Below are 19,021 nucleotides of genomic sequence, written 5' to 3'. Positions count from 1 at the left end.
TACCCAGAACCACCCGCGACAATGTTTTAGCCCCATCAGGCATTGGGATCTCAACCCAGAATTCCAATGGGCAGCGGAGACTGCGGAAACTGTGGGATAGCTACCCACAGTGCAACACTCCGGAAGTCAACGCTTGCCTCGGTACTGTTTAAGCACTCCGCCAAGTTAATGCACTTAATGCACTTAGAGCATTTTCTGTGGGGACACACACACTCGAATATATAAAACCGATTTCTAAAAAAACGACTTCTATAAATTCGACCTAATTCTGTAGTGTAGACATATCCTTAGAAAAATCCTGGGCACCAGCTGAGGCACAGGAGCTGTCTGTCAGCAGATTCCAGAAGGCAGCATTGCGTTGATTTATACTACTTTAATATTTAGAGGGTTATCTTTGGAGCCATAATTTCTAAAGACTAGAAATGTAGTCTGTTTTTAATAAAAGCGCAGATAATTAAAAAGTGAAAGGTATTCACCTAGGAAAGCTTCCTACTTATCGCAGAGGATGAGTAGATTTTTATCATAGTATTTTCTCACCAACAAAATATCCTGTTGGGTATGTTCTGGAGTGTGGAATGAAATGATTCCAGGGCCCTATACTTTGAGAGACCCTATTTAATGATTGTTGTTGTCCAGAGACTGCCTTCCTCAATGGATTTGTAATCCTATTATTAGAGTCAGAGATGGGCTTGTTTCAAAATAATGACTCTGATCTCGTGGAGATTGGTGTATCAAAATGCCACTTACTTGAATGTGTTCATTATCCTGTATTATCCTGGTGACATGTTAGCTGAGTGAAGCCTAAACTGAAGATTGTTCTAGTGGTACTAGTAATTTGCAGCCTGTGTGTCGATTCTTTAAGATGCACTTTACAGCTGAACCTAATGAAATGTTATACACTTATCAGAATTCTTGTCTTGGGGTGCATAATTTCAGAACAACAACTCATTGGGGGAAATATTTGTGATAACCATGTTTCCTCCTCCTAATCTTTAGTTTTCTGAAGTGTGATTAGATAGTAACAACGTTTAGATTTTGTTACTATAGATTGTAACATTAATAAAGCAAACTGTTTGTGTGTTGAAGATGTAGCTATTTAACCATAAACTGAGTTCCTGCCCTGATTTTAGAGAGTTGGAGGTTGAAAGCAGGGAGAACACACTTCACATCCCATTGTTACCATAAACTATTTCATTGAACACACAAGTATATTAGTTTCCCCTTCAGTAAATGACATTTCTATAACCTGTTTTGAGAGCCTCAGATAGAACATGAGTATTAGCAAATTAAGCTTCCAAACACTTCTATGTGATAGATAAATATTGTACTTGTTGCATAATAATGAAATGGAGGCACAGAGCATTTCAGTGATTTAGGCAAGTCATGAAGTGAGGCAATAGTAGAGAAGAATAGAATCCAGGAGTCCTGACTTGCAGACCTCAATGGCCTAACCACTAGACCACATTGTTTCCACTTTGTTAAATGATTATCACTCAATCCCTTCTCACAATACTATATAGTTTATGTCCATATATGTCTTGCCTACCCTGATCTGTCCTCAAGGACACAAAAGTCAGTTTTTGGGTGGGCTATGATGATTTTTAATTTAAGTAACTGATATTTTATCATAGTATACTCTTCTAAACGTATAAGCGGTCTTCTTCAACACTGGACAAACTGAAGAAATCTAAAAAGTGTTCTGTGCCAACATTGCAATCAGATCTCCTAAAAAAAAAATACACAGTTGCAGTTCCAAAAATAATGTAATCAAGAGAGACATCAAGGAAGAACAACGTGGGAGAGAAATCAAGTTAGAGTGGTAATTTTGAAAATTTCCATAGTCTTTTTAAATACAGGGCAGATGTTTGGTAAGAATGATGGAATGTTTTCTGAGTCTTAAATGTTTGAAGATAGATTCATATTATATTTTTAATTTCCTTACAGCCTAGAATTTACAGTAGATTTACAGATTTTGTTTTTTCCTATTTTTTAGCCAGTTTATAGAGTGGTCAAAATCTTTAGAAAATTTGAAATTTCAACAAAAAGTGTTGATGGAAAAATTCCAAGACTTTTGATTATTTTTTTCTGCACTTTGCAACCGGCTATAATAGTAACTTTTAGTCACTACTGACCTGGACTGGTTTGAAACCAGGGATATACAAGTGAAAGGCTCCCCTAATCCATTCTCAATCCTGCAAGCCATTCTCTCCACATATCATGGAGGTGCAGCTTCATGAAAATGGATTAGAATATAAGTAGATCATTAAAATCAGATATTGAAAGAATTGCTGTATTTTTGTCTACATCCCATCTGATGCAGGATTGTTTCCTCTAGCATATTCTCTAGCATTTTGACTAGCTAAATTTTAAATGACTCAAGTGATGGGTTTTTTTCACCACTTTTCAACTATGTGTTTGTATGGTCCTTAGCCTAACAGGGTCCAGTGGTTATGGGAGCTGGATAGGCACTTGCTACACTGTCTCTAAACCCACATGGGACTCCCCAATATTGGGGAATTCCAAGCAGGGCAGATACAGCCAGTTTTTTTCCCTTTGCACTGAAAGAGTGACTCAGAGGGAGCAGAGCCAGGTTTTAGCCCATATATTTTATTACTTTACTTTTGCAAGCAGCATTTCTGCATTGTTCTGTTATTATCTGTATTGAGGTAGCACCTAGAGACCAAGATCCCATTGTGCTGGGCACTGTACAAATGTATAATAAAGTAGCATGGCAGTCCCTTCGCCAAAATACATACGTACGAAGTATAACATCACAGACAGTAAGTCATTACAACAAACAGAAGGAGAAGCACAGTGAAGAAATGAGACAATAATGTTTGGCAAAGTAAGCAGGAGTCACAGCATGCCAGATGACTAGCTATGTCAAATTCTACTCTCACCTTGTGGTTCAAGAAGAATGCTTGGAATTTTTTTTTTTTTTGTCTTCTAGTGTAATTGGTGTTCACTTTAAATAATGATGTATTTAAGTGGACATGAAAATTCTCTTGTTCCCCTCTAAATTGCCTATTAGAACATGTAATTTTAAAAGTAAAATGTATTGCTAGTCAGTAGTTTTACTCTCTACAAAACTAGTAAGCTATATACTATATTTGTTTGATAATACTTAATATGTAGCACTTGTATTAATTTACACATTAAAAGCCTGCATAGACATTAACAAATAAATTTTCAAGCTTTATTTAGAAGTAAAACCTTACAGCTTGATTAATTTAAAAACTAATTTATGCAAGCACAGCTTCCCCTCCGCCCCCCACTCCCTTAGTCTTTCCATCTTTGGCTATGATCTCACCACTACTTGGATGGGAGCTCTTCAAAGAAAATCCAGAATACTGTGGAAAGTAGATAGAACTTTTCCCTATGAGAGAGTGTTGAACTTGTGCCCCAGCAAGGTATTGAGGGGCTCTGTACTGTTTGCAATTCCATCATTCCTGAGATGTTTATTTTTTTAAAAATGCTAACCATTCGTACCCTTTAAGGACCTCATGGAACCTTACGTAGTAGAAGAGAAATTCTAACTTAGGTACTTTCATTCTGCCTAACTAAATCCTCTAAAGTTTCAATTCGATATGGTATTCTTCACTTCCTGTCCAAAACTGAATTGTTCTTGTACACCATTAAACACCTGCTGCATCTTGTCCAAGAACAGATTGTATTTCAGAGATAAGTTAACTGATTCCTCTACTTGTTGTGTGTTAAGCATTTCAGGATCTTTCAGCATGAAAGGTGCTCTATAAATGTGAAATAATATAATTATTAAGCCCACAATTTGCAAAACACGTGTTATATATTTTATAATTTTATTTTTCATTTATTGAATGGGGAAATATGTCAAAACTGGACAGTGTTATCCGTAGCATGTAAGGTTTCAGTATGTAGTTGGTGTGCAATATATAGCATTTATTCTTTACAGAATTGAGCAGAAATTGCTCCATAAGCTAAGATGTAGGCTGTTCAGTTTTCCACTTAAATCCATTTGCTATCTAGTTTAATGTTTTCAAGTTACGTCAAAGTTGTAAATTGCGTTACACAACATTGCATATAACCATTTGAAAATTGGTGTAACAGTTTTTCTAATTAACTTGTTTAGCCTAGTTTTTTACTAACATTAGCTGTTTCGTCATTTTTAATGTATTATGAGTACTCTTTGTGACACCATCAATAACCTAAGAACTCATATGGTTCCTTAATCATACAGATTACTCATCATTGCCTGTTCATAACAGAAGCCTGAATTGCATGTTAAGATTGTCTGATGATCAAAATCTAGTATTCGCTTATCATTGCAGAATTAAATGACAAGATAATAGCGTTATATTAGAACAATGTTTCTTTTGATTGAATACCTGTTTCAGTAAAAGTGAAATCTCCAGATCTATATATATAGATCAGTACTGTGATTGTGTTTAATAATAGGATTGAAGTGGAGAAGTGTCCTAAATGATCAGAGATCATTTTTTGAAGCCAGATCAGTTTTTTAGAGTGAATTACTTAGAACTAGCTGAATATTTTTTTCCTAATTTGCTTGGAATAGTTGTAGAATTGCATAATTGTAATTCACTGTTCTAGCTTGATCTTTGGTCTTCATATTGCACATTCTCATAAACAACAACAAAGATCATCTTCCCATATTAAGCAAGCTGGTTGCTTCCCACAGGCACTAGTTATGCTATGTTTCAGAGTAACAGCCGTGTTAGTCTGTATTCGCAAAAAGAAAAGGAGTACTTGTGGCACCTTAGAGACTAACCAATTTATTTGAGCATAAGCTTTCCGATGAAGTGAGCTGTAGCTCACGAAAGCTTATGCTCAAATAAATTGGTTAGTCTCTAAGGTGCCACAAGTAATCCTTTTCTAGTTATGCTATGCTGCTTTAAACACTGAGGGCTGAATTCCCATCTCACTTACCCTGCTTTCACATGAGTTTAGTTCCATTGACTTAATTGTGAGTTACTTCTGATTTACATCAGTGTGACTGAGAAGAACAGCTCTGTTCACTGTTAAATCAAGAATCTATATGAGTCTGCTTCTTGGAAAGTGTACATGAACTCAGAGAGCAGGGCTACTACCTGACTTCTGTTGGGAAGCTGTGGTTACAGACCTTTGTTTAAATATATTGTAGCTTTTGTTGAGCCTAATCATATCTAGAATAAATCCCAGTCTCCTGGAAAAGTCTTCAGGAATGAAAGTGAATTAGCAGTGGATACACGCTTTCTTAATCTAATTTCAAAGTTGAGTGAAATGACTGTTCATTATGAAATGACATATAGCTTTAGAAGGTTGCCTGCACTTACTACGATGTTGTCACAATGGGAGTCTTTTGAAAGCTTCAAAACACAGCCATGCTCAGCTCCACAGCCATCAATATTTTGGTTCCCTACAAGGCATTGTTCTGATGACACATGAATTAGTGCAAGAAGCAGTCAATTGTAATGGTTGCCATTAAAAGTCAGCATGCACCCACATTAACTACACAATGGTATTTGAGATCTTGCAGTTATCCCCTCTTCTCAGTATAGGGAAACACTGCAGAATGTGACATGCCTCTGGGTGGCAATCATTTGTAAATGCTGACTTTATTTCAACACTTCATAACCCATCCGTTGATTGATTTTTTAAAAAAAATCTATGTATTTTGGTTTAAAATAGCTGGAACCCTTCCACTTCTCCATCCTGTCTTTCCACTCCCATCTCCTTGGAAACAGGTGACACGGTTCAGGACTAGCTAGCTACACCTTTGATCCCTCCCTGATCTCTCCGAGTGCATCCGCATAGATGATAAGCCTTGTTCCTTCAACTCTTTCAGGGTGGAATCCCATGATTCTGCCACTCTTAGACCGGGCTCCAGTATCCTGTGTACCAACCATGATTGCCCAGCATGCCCAACAGGGATTGGCTGCCTGCAAGTCTGCCCTTCTTGAGCTGTGACCAGTGTTAAACACAGAGACAACAAATAGCCTTTTCAAAACAGGGTATTGTCTAATCATAGCAGTAGGAGTACAATATAGCAAGAGAAATGAAGGTTTGACATAATAAAAGATCTGCACACATCTGATTCTTGCCTAAAGGTTTAAGTAGGCCTAGTATATCCTAGACATCCCAACCTTTGGGGACTGGAGGTTCTCTCTCTCTCTCTCTCTCTCATGCCTTTCAGGGACTGTCTTTTTATCCATCACAAAGTTTTTTGTTTCATTTTTCCACCTGGATCCCCTCTACCCGTATATGATATTCATATTTATTCCTATGGTTACAAGCCAGAGGTTGAATTCAACCTGGTCAGAGATGAAACTTCACATGAATGACACCTGCATTGTCTTTTAAGTATTGGGGAATAGGACCACCAGAAGCTATTATCTGCTTTCCTGCTCACATGCCTTTAGCTCCTTCAGGAATTAATCCTTTGGAATCATATAGAAAACAACACAATAACACTCAAAGAAAATACAATATTTAACCTATTTTAGGCAGTTTCCACGTCCTTCACAACAGGTACTTAGGAGTGATCCATTAGTACAGAGCTGTCCCATTTCAACTTTCTTCCAGATGAAAGGGTTAGGGATGTTCAGCCAGTGGCGAGATCTACTTGGCTGAACATCCTTTAATGCTCTATAATTACAAACAGCCACAGGTATTCTGCTCCTCCTTGGGGAAAGCTCCACTGCATTCTTGCAAAAGCTCTGAACCTTCCCCTTTCCCTACTTCATAGCTTCCCCTCTGAGAATCTTTTTGCCACCAGCCTTCAAACCATTTTTTGGAGCTTGTCCGCACAAGTGTTCAGTCAGCTGGATGAGTTGCTGTTGAGTGACAAAAGGCATTCTCTCCCAACAGGTGCTGAGCTTGTTGCATTTGGGGTAGCCTAGGAGGTAAAATATATTCTATTTTTTGAACCTTGTGTTTGGTATTCACTGTCACAAAGAAGCAGAATTTTGGGTAATATGACCAAATGCTGCTCTGCCATGGTATAGGACAACCTCTGTAGACTATTTATTATTAATATAACTGACATAGGGAGACTAGCCCTATGAATTCAGGTGAATTTTTTACACAGGAGTAGAGGTGATTTATTTATTTTGTTTTCTTGGAGTATTCAAAAAATCTGCTAGAGTTAACAAAATATATCTTTTCAAAACAGAATGATTCCAGACTATCTTGTGTACAACTCTGGTGAATCTGCACCTGTACTAGTGCATTCAGTTCAGGGCACCTCGTCCCATGAAGATGTAGATGTAACTGGAGGAAATGCAAAGAAGAGCAAAATGATTAGGTGGCTGGAAGGTGTAATTTACAAAGAAAGATTAAAAGAGATAAATATGTACAGCATGTCTGAATGGCCGCTAAGAGGTGGTTGGACATGGTAATGATCTACAACTCTCTGAAGGGTATTGTCATAAATATAAAGGGAAGGGTAACCGCCTTTCTGTATATAGTGCTATAAAATCCCTCCTGGCCACAGGCAAAACCCTTTCACTTGTAAAGGGTTAAGAAGCTAAGGTAACCTCGCTGGCACCTGACCCAAAATTACCAATGAGGGGACAAGATACTTTCTAATCTGGAGGGGGATGGGGGACAAAGGGTTTGGGCTGTCTGTGTGGTGATTTTTCCTGGAACAGATCAGGAATGTAAGCCTTATAACTCCTGTAAAGTTAGTAAGTAATCTAGCTAGAAAATGCATTAGATTTTCTTTTGTTTGATGGCTTGTAAAATAAGCTGTGCTGGAGGGAATATGTATTCCTGTTTTTGTGTCTTTTTATAACTTCAGGTTTTGCCTAGAGGGATTCTCTGTGTTTTGAATCTGATTACCCTGTAAGGTATTTACCATCCTGATTTTACAGAGGTGATTCTTTTTCTTCAATTAAAACTCTTCTTTTAAGAACCTGATTGATTTTTCATTGTTCTTAAGATCCAAGGGTTTGGGTCTGTGTTCACCTGGACCAATTGGTGAGGATTATTATGAAGGCTTCCCCAGGAAAGGGGGTGAAGGGCTTGGGGGGGATATTTTGGGGGAAGGCGTCTCCAAGTGGGCTCTTTCCCTGTTCTTTGTTTAACACTCTTGGTGGTGGCAGCATAGGGTTCAAGGACAAGGCAAAGTTTGTACCTTGGGGAAGTTTTTAACCTAAGCTGGTAAGAATAAGCTTAGGGGGTCTGTCATGCAGGTCCCCACATCTGTACCCTAGAGTTCAGAGTGGGGAAGGAACCTTGACAGGTATAAATACCAATGTGAGAGAAAAATTTCTGTAGGGTAGTCAAAGGAGGTATAATTAGCACAGGCGCTGACTTTGTCCTTTCCCTAGGGGTGCTTGACCCCCGCTCCACTCCAGGACCTGCCCCCTCCCTCCAACCTACTCTGAGCACACCCCACCCTCACTCCTCCCCTTCCTCCTCCTCCCCAGCACCTCCTGAAGTCCACTAAACAGCTGATCCATGGCAAGTGGGAGGGAGGGGGAGGCACTGATTGGCGGGGCCCACCAGTGGGCAGGAGCTGATATGGGGGCTGCTGGTGGGTCCACAGCACCCACCATTTTTTTTCCCGTGGGTGTTCCAGCCCTGGAGAACCCACAGAGTCGGCACCTATGATAATTAGCTATAATGAGATGAAATTAACAATATAAAAATGTAGGCTGAATATCAGGGTAAAACTTCCTAACAGTGAGATCTATTGTTTTATTAATGTATTTATTTCTATGGTAGTAGCTCCTAGGGATCCCAGTCATGGGCCAGGACCTCATTATCCTAGGTGCTGTACAAACTTGTGACAAAAAAAATAGTTCCTCCTTTGCTTAGAACTTCTAAAACTAGATTGGACAAAGCATTTATAAAATATGGTAGGAAACAACCTGACATGGGTACTAGATGAACTAGATAACCCAACAGGTCTCTCATATCATCAGTTTTTGTGATTTATTGAATGAAAGGCTAACTCATCACTGCCTCCTGCTGTAGCACCAGCTTGAACATTGGTGCCACTTAGGATTGTATCAATGTAACTCTTATTTTTACGACTCTTGACCTATCAGTTACTAATATATGTTTTGTTTTGTTTTTAAATGTCAATAGCCTTACCACTCGTCTGCCAAAAGCTGGAGAAACTATCCATGGACATAAGTTTTTCGTTGGTTTTGGGGGGAAAGGAGCCAATCAGTGCATCCAGGCTGCTCGACTTGGGGCCAAGACCTTGATGATTTGTAAGGTAAGCATTTTCTTGAGGCCACTGGATAACAACCAAGCCAAATGTTCATCCAAGCTTCAGTGGAACTTTTATGTGGTTGATAGAAAAGTTAACTCTCTTTTTAATGCATCTCTTCTCGTCTGGTTTTGGTTCGAAATGTATTAATAAAATACTGCCAGGGAAACTGTTCTTCTGGTATTTACAAGACAGCCAGAACAAAGAGTTGGTTAGAAGTCTGATGGGAATTGCATGTAATGAGAAACCACAAAGCCTAGAATAATGTCACCGGAGAGAACTTGAGATATTCAGAATTATACTGAGTTAAACTTGACCAGTTCCTCCTTTTTACCTTGTCCTGTATTGCAAGAACGAGAGGTAAATTGATGATATTTTCCGGTTCTGCATTCACCAGCCATGCTGTATTTACATATTTAATAATATATAATCAGCCTGGAATTCACTGCCATAAGTGGTCCCAGTCAAGTACTGATAGGCTAACAAAAATTTTGGAAGGGATATAAAACTTCATTCTTCATGGTTTAAACCAACCTTTATTAGGGATTAGAATGAGATCTTTGCAGGGAGCAGGGAACCACAGATTATCCTACATGTGCCTGCTGTGGAATTTCATGAATCTTCCTCTGAAGCATCTGAGTGCTGGCTCCTGTTGGAGACAAGCTTCTGGGCTGGATGGATCGTGGGTCTGGTTCAGTCAGGCAGTTCCTATATTCCTGTGTTATTACACCTTGATTTTGGAAAGGGATGATAATTTTATTACTGTTAATAACATCTGTTGGTATACAGGGAACGATAAGGATAATTAAATGTTCTGGTTCAGGGCTGATCACTGCTAGGATTAAGATGGAACTCCCGCCCCTTCTAGCCTTTACCTGCCCTGCTGTAACCATATAGAGCATTCCACACTTGACTGGATGCACTGCTTTCCCCCCCCCCACCCCCCATTCTACTGAAGTACCAGATATTGGCCATGGGTAGGGACTGGAAACCAGGTTTGATGGACCAATGTCTCTTCTAAGAGGGCAGATATGATTGGAAAGAATGGAATTTTTATTCATAATGAGGTCCACAGATCAATGACCTTGGGGTACTCTGCTCTATGCAGCCTTGGAGGCAGACCAAACCTGTCAATCAGTGGCAGGAGAGATGTGGCTCCACTTCTGAGAAACTGCCAGATTTCATCTGCCTCTCCAGCTCCTCCCCGTTGCAGAGCAATTATGAACAAGATGAAGGGGGAAAAGAATAGGGGAGGCTAAAAATCTTCAGACTGTCGGAGTCTGCCATTGTTGGCAAGGAGGATTCCTTTTCTCCTCAGTCACCAGGACTCTGTCCTTGCTAACCCACACAGAGTGCCGCATGGCAGAGAAGGCTAAGAGAGGGAAAGCCAACGGCTGCGTCTCCTGCACTTCCCTCCCTGAGTACCTGTCCACATGGAGATCAGTGTCTGTTTTGCGGAGACCCTGGTCTCTCAAATGCTCAGGCAGGGACAGGGTTTCTAGCATCCTCTTTACGTATTTGAAAACTGTTTTCAGGTCTCCCCCCAGACTTTTTTTCTCAAGACTACATATGCCCGATTTTTGACCTTTCCTCATAGGTCAGGTTTTCTTAACCTTTTATCATTTTTGTTGTTTTCTTCTGGATTCTGTCCAGTTTTTCTACATCTTTCTAACTGGCTCCCAGTTGCGCTGCCGGTGAATGCTGGGGGGCGGTTCTCCCCTGTCCCCAAGCCTGGGAGCCAGGGGAGCAGAGCAGCCTGGGGCATCAGGCCTCCGCGGCTGGGAGCCGGGGGAGCTGGCCCCAGGCCTCTGCGGGGGGCTGTGTGGGGCCCCAGGCCTCCGTGGGGGACGGGGGCTGGCCACTTCCTGTGGGAAGTAGAGTGACCCAGCCCCAGCCTGTTCTGCTCCCCTGGCTCCCAGGCTTGGGGGGAGGGGGGAACTGCCCCCAGCACTCGTCGGCCGCAAGTCTAGGAGCCAGGGGAGCGGAGCAGGCTGGGGCCAGTCCCCGCCCTGAGGTGGCCTGGGCCAGGGCCCCACGCAGCTCCCACGCAGAGGCCTGGGGCCAGCCCCCCCACCTCCCCTCATGGAGGCCTGGGGCCCCACACTGCCCCCCCCTCCCCTGCAGGGGGACTGCGTAGGTTACCCAAATAGCTAGGGACAGCCCTGACCTGATATGTGGACTTTGAAGTCTTTGTATGTATGTGACTGCTTTACCATTTAACAGCTGTTTTCTTGTTCTTTCTTTTTTCCTTATAATAAACCTTTAGTTTTAGATGCTAAAGGTTTGGCTGACAGTGTGGTATTTTGGGTACGATCCAGCCTAACACTGACCTGGCAATATGGCTGGCCCTTTGCAGTTCAGAAGAACATTTTGCATAGTGAGAAGAGTTTTTAAATAACTCCTCACCTTACTGCACCATGGTGCTGAGTGGGAGCCAGAGAACTGGAATGCAATAAAGGGGGCTGTATTATTTCTTTTTTTTTTCTTTTTTTTTTTCTTTTTTTGCTTCTTGATAACGAGTGTGGGGGATCAGGAGAATAGTTTGTGACTGGTTGGGGAATTTAACTTCAGAGTTACCCCCCAGTCATAGGAGTATCTGCTCTCACTTTTGCAGCCTGCCTCTGACCTTCGCATTTCCAGTGAGGGCTGCCCTTGGCACTACCGGGTCACAAACAAGTCATCTTAAGGAATCAAAGTGCTTAACATCAAACAATGTTAATGCCTATGTTAGTGGATTATCCCAGGTTTTTGAAATTTCAGTCTTAAGATTTTGCCTTTCATAATTTGTTTTCAGTTTCACATTCTTTAATAATAATATGAGATGTTTACATGTTCATAGCCAATTTGATCCCAAAATTTCCAAGTGCTTTATAAGGCAGAGACATCCCTTAGGGGAGAATCTATTAATGGAGATTCTCTGTCAGTGGTTCTCAAAGTTTTGTACTAGTGACCCCTTTCACATAACAAGCTTCTGAGTGCAACTCCCCTAATAAATTAAAAACAGTTTTTTACATATTTAGCACCATTATAAATGCTGGAGGCAAAGCGGGGTTTGGGATGAGGCTGACAGCTCATGATCCCCCCAGGTAATAACCTCGTGACCCCCTGCGGGGTTCTGACCCCCCCCAGTTTGAGAACCCCTGCTCTATGTCCTAGTAAGGAGGAGAGGATGGAAGATAAAATACAGGTAGGATCTAATGAGAAACAGTCAAATGAAAAAGAGTCCCATTCAATTACATCACGTAATGCCAGATAGCTGAAAAGTGACAATTTTTAAGTGCTTATATACCAATGCTAGAAGTCTAAACAATAAGATGGGTGAACTAGAGTGCCTTGTATTAAATGAGGATATTGATATAATAGGCATCTCAGAAACTTGGTGGAATGAGTATAATCAGTTGGACACAGTAATACCAGGGTACAAAATATATCGGAAGGATAGAACAAGTCATGCTGGTGGGGGAGTGGCACTATATGTGAAAGAAAGTGTGGAATCAAATGAAGTAAAAGTCTTAAATGAACCAAAATGTACCATGGAATCTCTATGGATAGTAATTCCATGCTCTAATAATAAGAATATAATGGTAGGGATATAGTTCCGTTCACCTGACCAGGATGGTGATAGTGACTGTGAAATGCTCAGGAAGATTAGAGAGGCTATAAAAATAAAAAACTCAATAATAATGGGGAATTTTAACTATTCCCATATGGACTGGGTACCTGACACCAAAGGATGGGATACAGAGACAAAGGTTTTTGACACTTTAAGTGATTGCTTCTTGGAACAGCTAGTCCTGGAACCCACAAGAGAGGCAATTCTTGATTTTGTCCTAAGTGAAGCACAGGACCTGGTCCAAGAGGTGAATATAGCTGAGCCGCTTGGTAATAGTGACCATAATATAATTAGATGTAGCATCCCTGTGGCAAGGAAAACACCACAGCAGCCCAACATGGTAGCATTTAATTTCAGAATGGGGAACTACACAAAAATGAGGAAGTTAGTTAAACAAAAATTAAAAGGGTACAGTGCCAAAAGTGAAATCCATGCAAGCTGCATGGAAATTTTTTAAAGACACCATAATAGAGGCTCAACTTAAATGTATACCCCAAACTAAAAAACATAATTAGAGAACCAAAAAAGTGCCACAGTGGCTAAACAACAAAGTAAAAGAAGCAGTGAGAGGCAAAAAGGCATCCTTTAAAAAAATGGAAGTTAAATCCTAGTGAGGAAAATAGAAAGGTGCAAAAACTCCTGGCAAATGAAGTGTAAAAATATAGTTAAGAAGGCCAAAAAAAGAATTTTGAAAAACAGCTAGCCAAAGACTCAAAAAGTAACAGCAAATTTTTTTGGTAAGTACATAAGAAGCAGGAAGCCTGCTAAACAACCAGTGGAGCCACTGGACGATCGAGATGCTAAAGGAGCACGCAAGGACGATAAGGCCATTGTGGAGAAACTAAATGAATTCTTTGCTTCGGTCTTCACAGCTGAAGATGTATGAGGGAGATTCCCAAACCTGAGCCGTTCTTTTTAGGAGACAAATCTGAGGAACTGTCCCAGATTGAGGTGTCATTAGGCGAGGTTTTGGAACAAATGGATAAACTAAACAGTAATAAGTCATCAAGACCAGATGGTATTCACGAAAGAGTTCTGAAGGAACGCAAATGTGAAATTGAAGAACTACTAAGTGTGGTATGTACTCTGTCATTTAAATCAGCTTCTGTACTAGATGACTGGAGGGCAGCTAATGTGACACCAATTTTTTAAAAAGGCTCCAGAGGTGATCCCAGCAATTACAGGGTGGTAAGCCTAACTTCAGTACTGGGCAAACTGGTTGAAACTGTGGTAAAGAATAGAATTGTCAGACACATAGATGAATATGATTTGTTGGGGAAGAGTCAACATGATTTTTATAAAGGGAAATCATGCCTCACCAATCTACTAGAATTCTTTGAGAGAGTCAACAAGCATGTGGTCAAGGGGAATCCAGTGGATATAGTGTACTTAGATTTTCAGAAAACCTTTGACAAGGTCTTAAGCAAAGTAATCTGTCCTGAGATAAGAGGAAAGGTCCTCTCATAGATTGGTAACTGACTAAAAGATGGGAAACAAAGGGTAGGAATAAATAGTTCTCAGAATGGAGAGAGGTAAATAGTGGTGTCTCCCAGCAGTCTGGAAAAAGGGGTAAACAGTGAGGTGGCAAAATTGGCAGATGGTACAAAACTATTCAAGATAGTTAAGTCCCAGGCAGACTGCGAAGAGCTACAAAAGGATCTCTCAAAACTGGGTGATTGGGCCACAAAATGGCAGATGAAATTCAATGTTGATAAATGCAAAGTAATGCACATTGGAAAGCATAATCCCAACTATACATATAAAATGATGGGGTCTAAATTAGCTGTTACCACTCTTGAAGTCATTGTGGATAGTTCTCTGAAAACATCCACTCAATGTGTAGCAGCAGTCCAAAAAGCAAACAGAATGTTGGGAATCATTAGGAAAGGGATAGATAATAAGATAGAAAATATCATATTGCCTCTATATAAATCCCTGGTATGCCCACATCTTGAATACTGCATGCAGATGTGGGTGCCCCATCTCAAAAAAGATATATTGGAATTGGAAAAGGTACAGAAAAATGCAACAAAACTGATTAGGGGCATGGAACAGCATCCATGTGAGGAGAGATTAATAAAACTGGGACTTTTCAGCTTGGAAAAGAGACGACTAAGTGGGGATATGATAGAGGGCTATAAAATCATGACTGGTGTGAGAAAGTAAATAAGGAAGTGTTATTTACTCCTTCTCATAACACAAGAACTAGGGGCCACCAAATGAAATTAATAGGCAGCAGGTTTAAAACAAACAAAAGGAAGTATTTCTTCACACCTGTGGAACTCTTTGCCAGAGGATGTTGTGAAGCCAAGACAATAACAGGGTTCAAAAAAGAACTAGATAAAGTCATAGAGGATAGCTCCATCATTGACTATTAGCCAGGATGGACAGGGATGGTGTCCCTAGCCTCTGTTTGCCAGAAGCTGGGAGTGGGCGACAGGGGATGGATCACTTGATTACCTATTCTGTTCATTCCCTCAGAAGCACCTGGCATTGGCCACTGTCAGAAGACAGTGTGTTGCAGTCCAGCAGGAAAAATGTCTGACTTGTGTCAGTTTAATTGGTCTCTTCAGTGCACATCTTAACATGCATTTCCATCTTTATTGTCTCTCTCAAAGATTCCAGGTCATATTTTCTCAGCTTACAAGTAAAAATATGATGTTGTGAAGAAAAATAAGTGTCATGAGTTATGAATATAATGGATCCACATAAAGAGCAGCATGGATACCATAAATTGCTGTGGAATTTTATTTTCAATACCAACCACTGACCCTGACCCACTCTGAATGACAAATGGCATGCTGCTTTCTGTCTTTTGATCTGCATATCTCTAGCAGTGGGTGCTGCTGCTATTTTATATGTATCACAGTAGCATCAATTGTGTAGAGGGATATACTAATTGACAGTCACAGCCCCAAAGATGAGACAGACAAAGGGCGGGAGAAATTAATAATTATCTCCATTTTACAGATAGGGAATTAAGGGACAGGGAGATTAAGTGGCTTGCCTAAGGTCATACAGAAAGCCTGTGGCAGAACTGGAAAATATACTAAGATTTCTTGAGTTCCAGGCTACTATCTTACCCTGAAGCTCATCCTTTCTCTTTCTTTATTGGCCACCACAAAAAAAGTGAGTCTTAACAATCTTAATTAAAGGTGTTCAGGTGGTGGGGGGGAGCGCCGTGGGGGGGAGGGAGAGGGAAATGATGTGTTCTGAATAGGTCTTGATTGTTTCACTTTTAGCAGCTATCCTGGGATGATCCTAGCTGATTCCTCTAATCTTGATGACATTGTTCTGCAGCTGATGAGTTAAATTCTGTTTGTGTGTCCCAGTTGCATTTGATTTTTTTCTCAAAAAGGAAATACTGTATTGCCATTTATATAGTCTTTCCTTTTTATAGTTCCTAGCAGTTCAAACATACAGATTGGTCTGTGAGCCCAACTTAGAAAGAATACAGTGCAATTGAACCTTTACTTTGTTATAAAAGTGTAGCTGCATCTATAATTCAGCTCAGAGTATGTAATCACCTTTTAAGCCATGTTTTTCTCCACATTACTAGTTCTGTTATTTTTAGTAGCAAAAACTGGTTGCATTCCCTATGCAAGAAAAAGAGTAAACACTCTCCAAAAAAAGTTAATGACAGAATTTAGCACACTGAACAGATGGAACAAAAGATGTGTCAGCAAAGATATTTTTCAATACAATTAATTTGCAGGTACAGATTGAGTTTGACTCTCAGACTGCTAGAATTTCATCTGTGATGATGTCAACCCTCCTGATGGCACATGGAAAAATACTGATGGCAAGCCAGCAAAAGCACATGTTGAAAAATTGTGAATAAGAATGAGTGTGAATTATATCAAACACTGTAGCTACAAGCCTAGTAGAAAGGGATATAAATGTAGTGATTCTGGAATAAAGAAACAGTATTTCAGTACACAGTATCTTCTGTAAGTCAATAGACCAAGAAATGTGTTTGTTTTCCTATTTATAAAATATTCAATCTAGCAGGGTCTGAGCACACATAACGAACATTTAAAAACAATATGTTACATTTATTGATGATGTCGAATTAAATGTACTCAATTCTAAAATGATCTTGATGCCCCATATTCACATCTCCCTGAAGGCAGAGCCTGAATGAATAGATGAGCCTTACACAGTGCACTGAAGATACACAGACATGGATGCTGATGGTCTAGGGCTGTCCACCAAGAACACCTTCCTTTCAGCATCAAGATGTACAAATATAGGAGCTGTAAACAAAAGTTCCCCCCCAATCTCAATTTTTGTGACAGTTGAGTAGCAAGAGATGCAGGTTTTTAAGATATCCAGGACCCTAACTTTATAGACTTTATAGATTGAAACCAGCAAGTTGAAGGGAATACAAAGTCAATCCAGCCTTTGGAGAACAGCTATGAAATGCCTCCATGACTAAGTAAGTGTGTAGCTATTGCCTTGTGCACTAGCTGAGCTTCATAGAAGCCTTCATGGTTATTTCTAGATAAAGCACACTGTAATAACACAATTGTTAGGTCACAAAGACGTGGATAACTTTGATGAGGTCCCTGACCACAGACTCTATCCAGGAATAATCAGTGATTCAGAAATACTGCAAATTGCAAACCTCCTTGAAAACGATGGGTATGCACCCTCACAAACCAGAGCACATGCTTGTCCTACTTATTAGCATTAACTTCATCTGACCTAGACTGTCCTCAACCAATTTTCTGCCTTACAAACTGCTATTTAGAGACATTGACTGTCCCTAGTGACATTTTAAGATAAATCTCTTGCAGATGTTGTAAATAGAAGTGCACTTCAAAATATGGCTGTACAATGGGATGAGTAAAAGAAGAGAATCATCTTATGATTTAAATGTGTGGTTAGATTTTGATTTTATATAGTGTTTCTTGTATTCAAGGTATCTTGCAGAGCTTAGGTACATACTTACCTCACAGTAGACAAGAAAGCAACCACTTGCTCAAACATAGTTTTGAATATAGCACTTGTGTCATGGACAAAAAGACCATTGGCTAGGACACTGGGCTTATCTCCCAATTCTTTGCCCAATTTATTGGCCACTAGACAGCAACCAGGATGGGAAGAACAGATCTTTATTTAACAACTTATTTGAAGGGTGACTCATGCAGTAACATTTAAGGTTGAATTGCACTATTAATGCTGCCCAGTTTCTGGTGTGGGACTTGAGACCACAATTTGCTCTCTCAGAAGTTAGAGTACAAACAACACAGCAATGCTGACATGTAGAAACTGACCCTGCTGAATACATAGGCCCAACTGGATGAATTAAAAGTTACATTGGCTTTATAAATATGGAACATGTGGGTTTAGGTCATGTAAAAGTGACACTTTTTCTTTCTCCACATGTGTTCCCTGTGTGTCTTTTGAGTTACATTTGCTTAATGTACTGAAAAAAAGTGTTTATTCCTGTGAGCCCTGCAGAGCTACTCAAAATGATAAGCTTAGTTCCAACTGCAGACTCTCTTTAAGATGATGTAAGAGGCAGAAAAGAGCACAGCTTGACTCTCAAACCCTATTTAAAGTTTTCAGCATCGTCAGTTGAAATAAAAATCATGTTTTGATTTGTAAACTGAGTGCATTTGGTCTGGAAGTCCAGAGGGAAAATAAATATAGAATCCTATGATAACATGTTTACAGACTCACTTTCCAGACTATACACTTAAAATGTATAGAACCTAAGGTGGCCACTCATACCTTCCCAGAACACTGGACATTCCAGTACTTCCAGCAACGGCATGGGCCCAACCCTGCAGGTATGACCATGCCCCTGATAGTTTGATTGTGCATGTGAGGTCACGCCGCACGGGAAGCACCATCTTTAGGAGCATGCAGCCCCGCCTCTGCCAGCATGACCTTGTACACATGGTGTTTGCAAGGTCATGCCGTACAGAGGGGTGCCATTTTAAGAGCTGGAGGGGCGGGGTGTTGTCCTTCATCTGATACCGGACAAAACCACATCCGTTTTTGTCCCACTACCAGTGAGAGACAAACCGCTCAAAAAGAGGACCATCTGGTTTAATACCAGACAAGTGGCCTCTCTAGTAACACCTGATATTTTTGCAGTGGGGGAGACTTAGAGCTAGAAAGATATTTTAAAACTCAAAATGTGGATTGCAATTAAAGAGAACAATGGAATTATTATTATTACTATTTCAGTCTGAAACTGA

The 19,021-nt window shown here is 40.2% G+C and overlaps 1 protein-coding gene across 5 annotated transcripts in view; it reads left to right on the top strand.

Moving 5' to 3' along the window:
- The window catches only part of RBKS (ribokinase), a 113,373-nt gene that overhangs the window by 25,236 nt on the left and 69,116 nt on the right, over window positions 1-19,021 (top strand). For 4 of the 5 annotated variants that reach the window (XM_073338602.2, XM_073338604.2, XM_073338605.2 and 1 more), the window contains exon 2: window positions 9,070-9,202. In XM_073338602.2, coding sequence (XP_073194703.2) covers window positions 9,070-9,202 — 133 coding nt within the window. Of the gene's footprint in view, window positions 1-7,774; window positions 7,850-9,069; window positions 9,203-19,021 lie in introns of all 5 variants that reach the window. The other variant, XM_073338606.2, reaches the window with a different exon arrangement.

The sequence above is a fragment of the Lepidochelys kempii genome, chromosome 3, assembly GCF_965140285.1.
Source record: "Lepidochelys kempii isolate rLepKem1 chromosome 3, rLepKem1.hap1, whole genome shotgun sequence".
Lineage (NCBI taxonomy): Eukaryota > Metazoa > Chordata > Testudines > Cheloniidae > Lepidochelys > Lepidochelys kempii.
The sequence above is the reverse complement of the archived record's forward strand: the minus strand, read 5'-3'. Positions and strand labels throughout refer to the sequence as shown.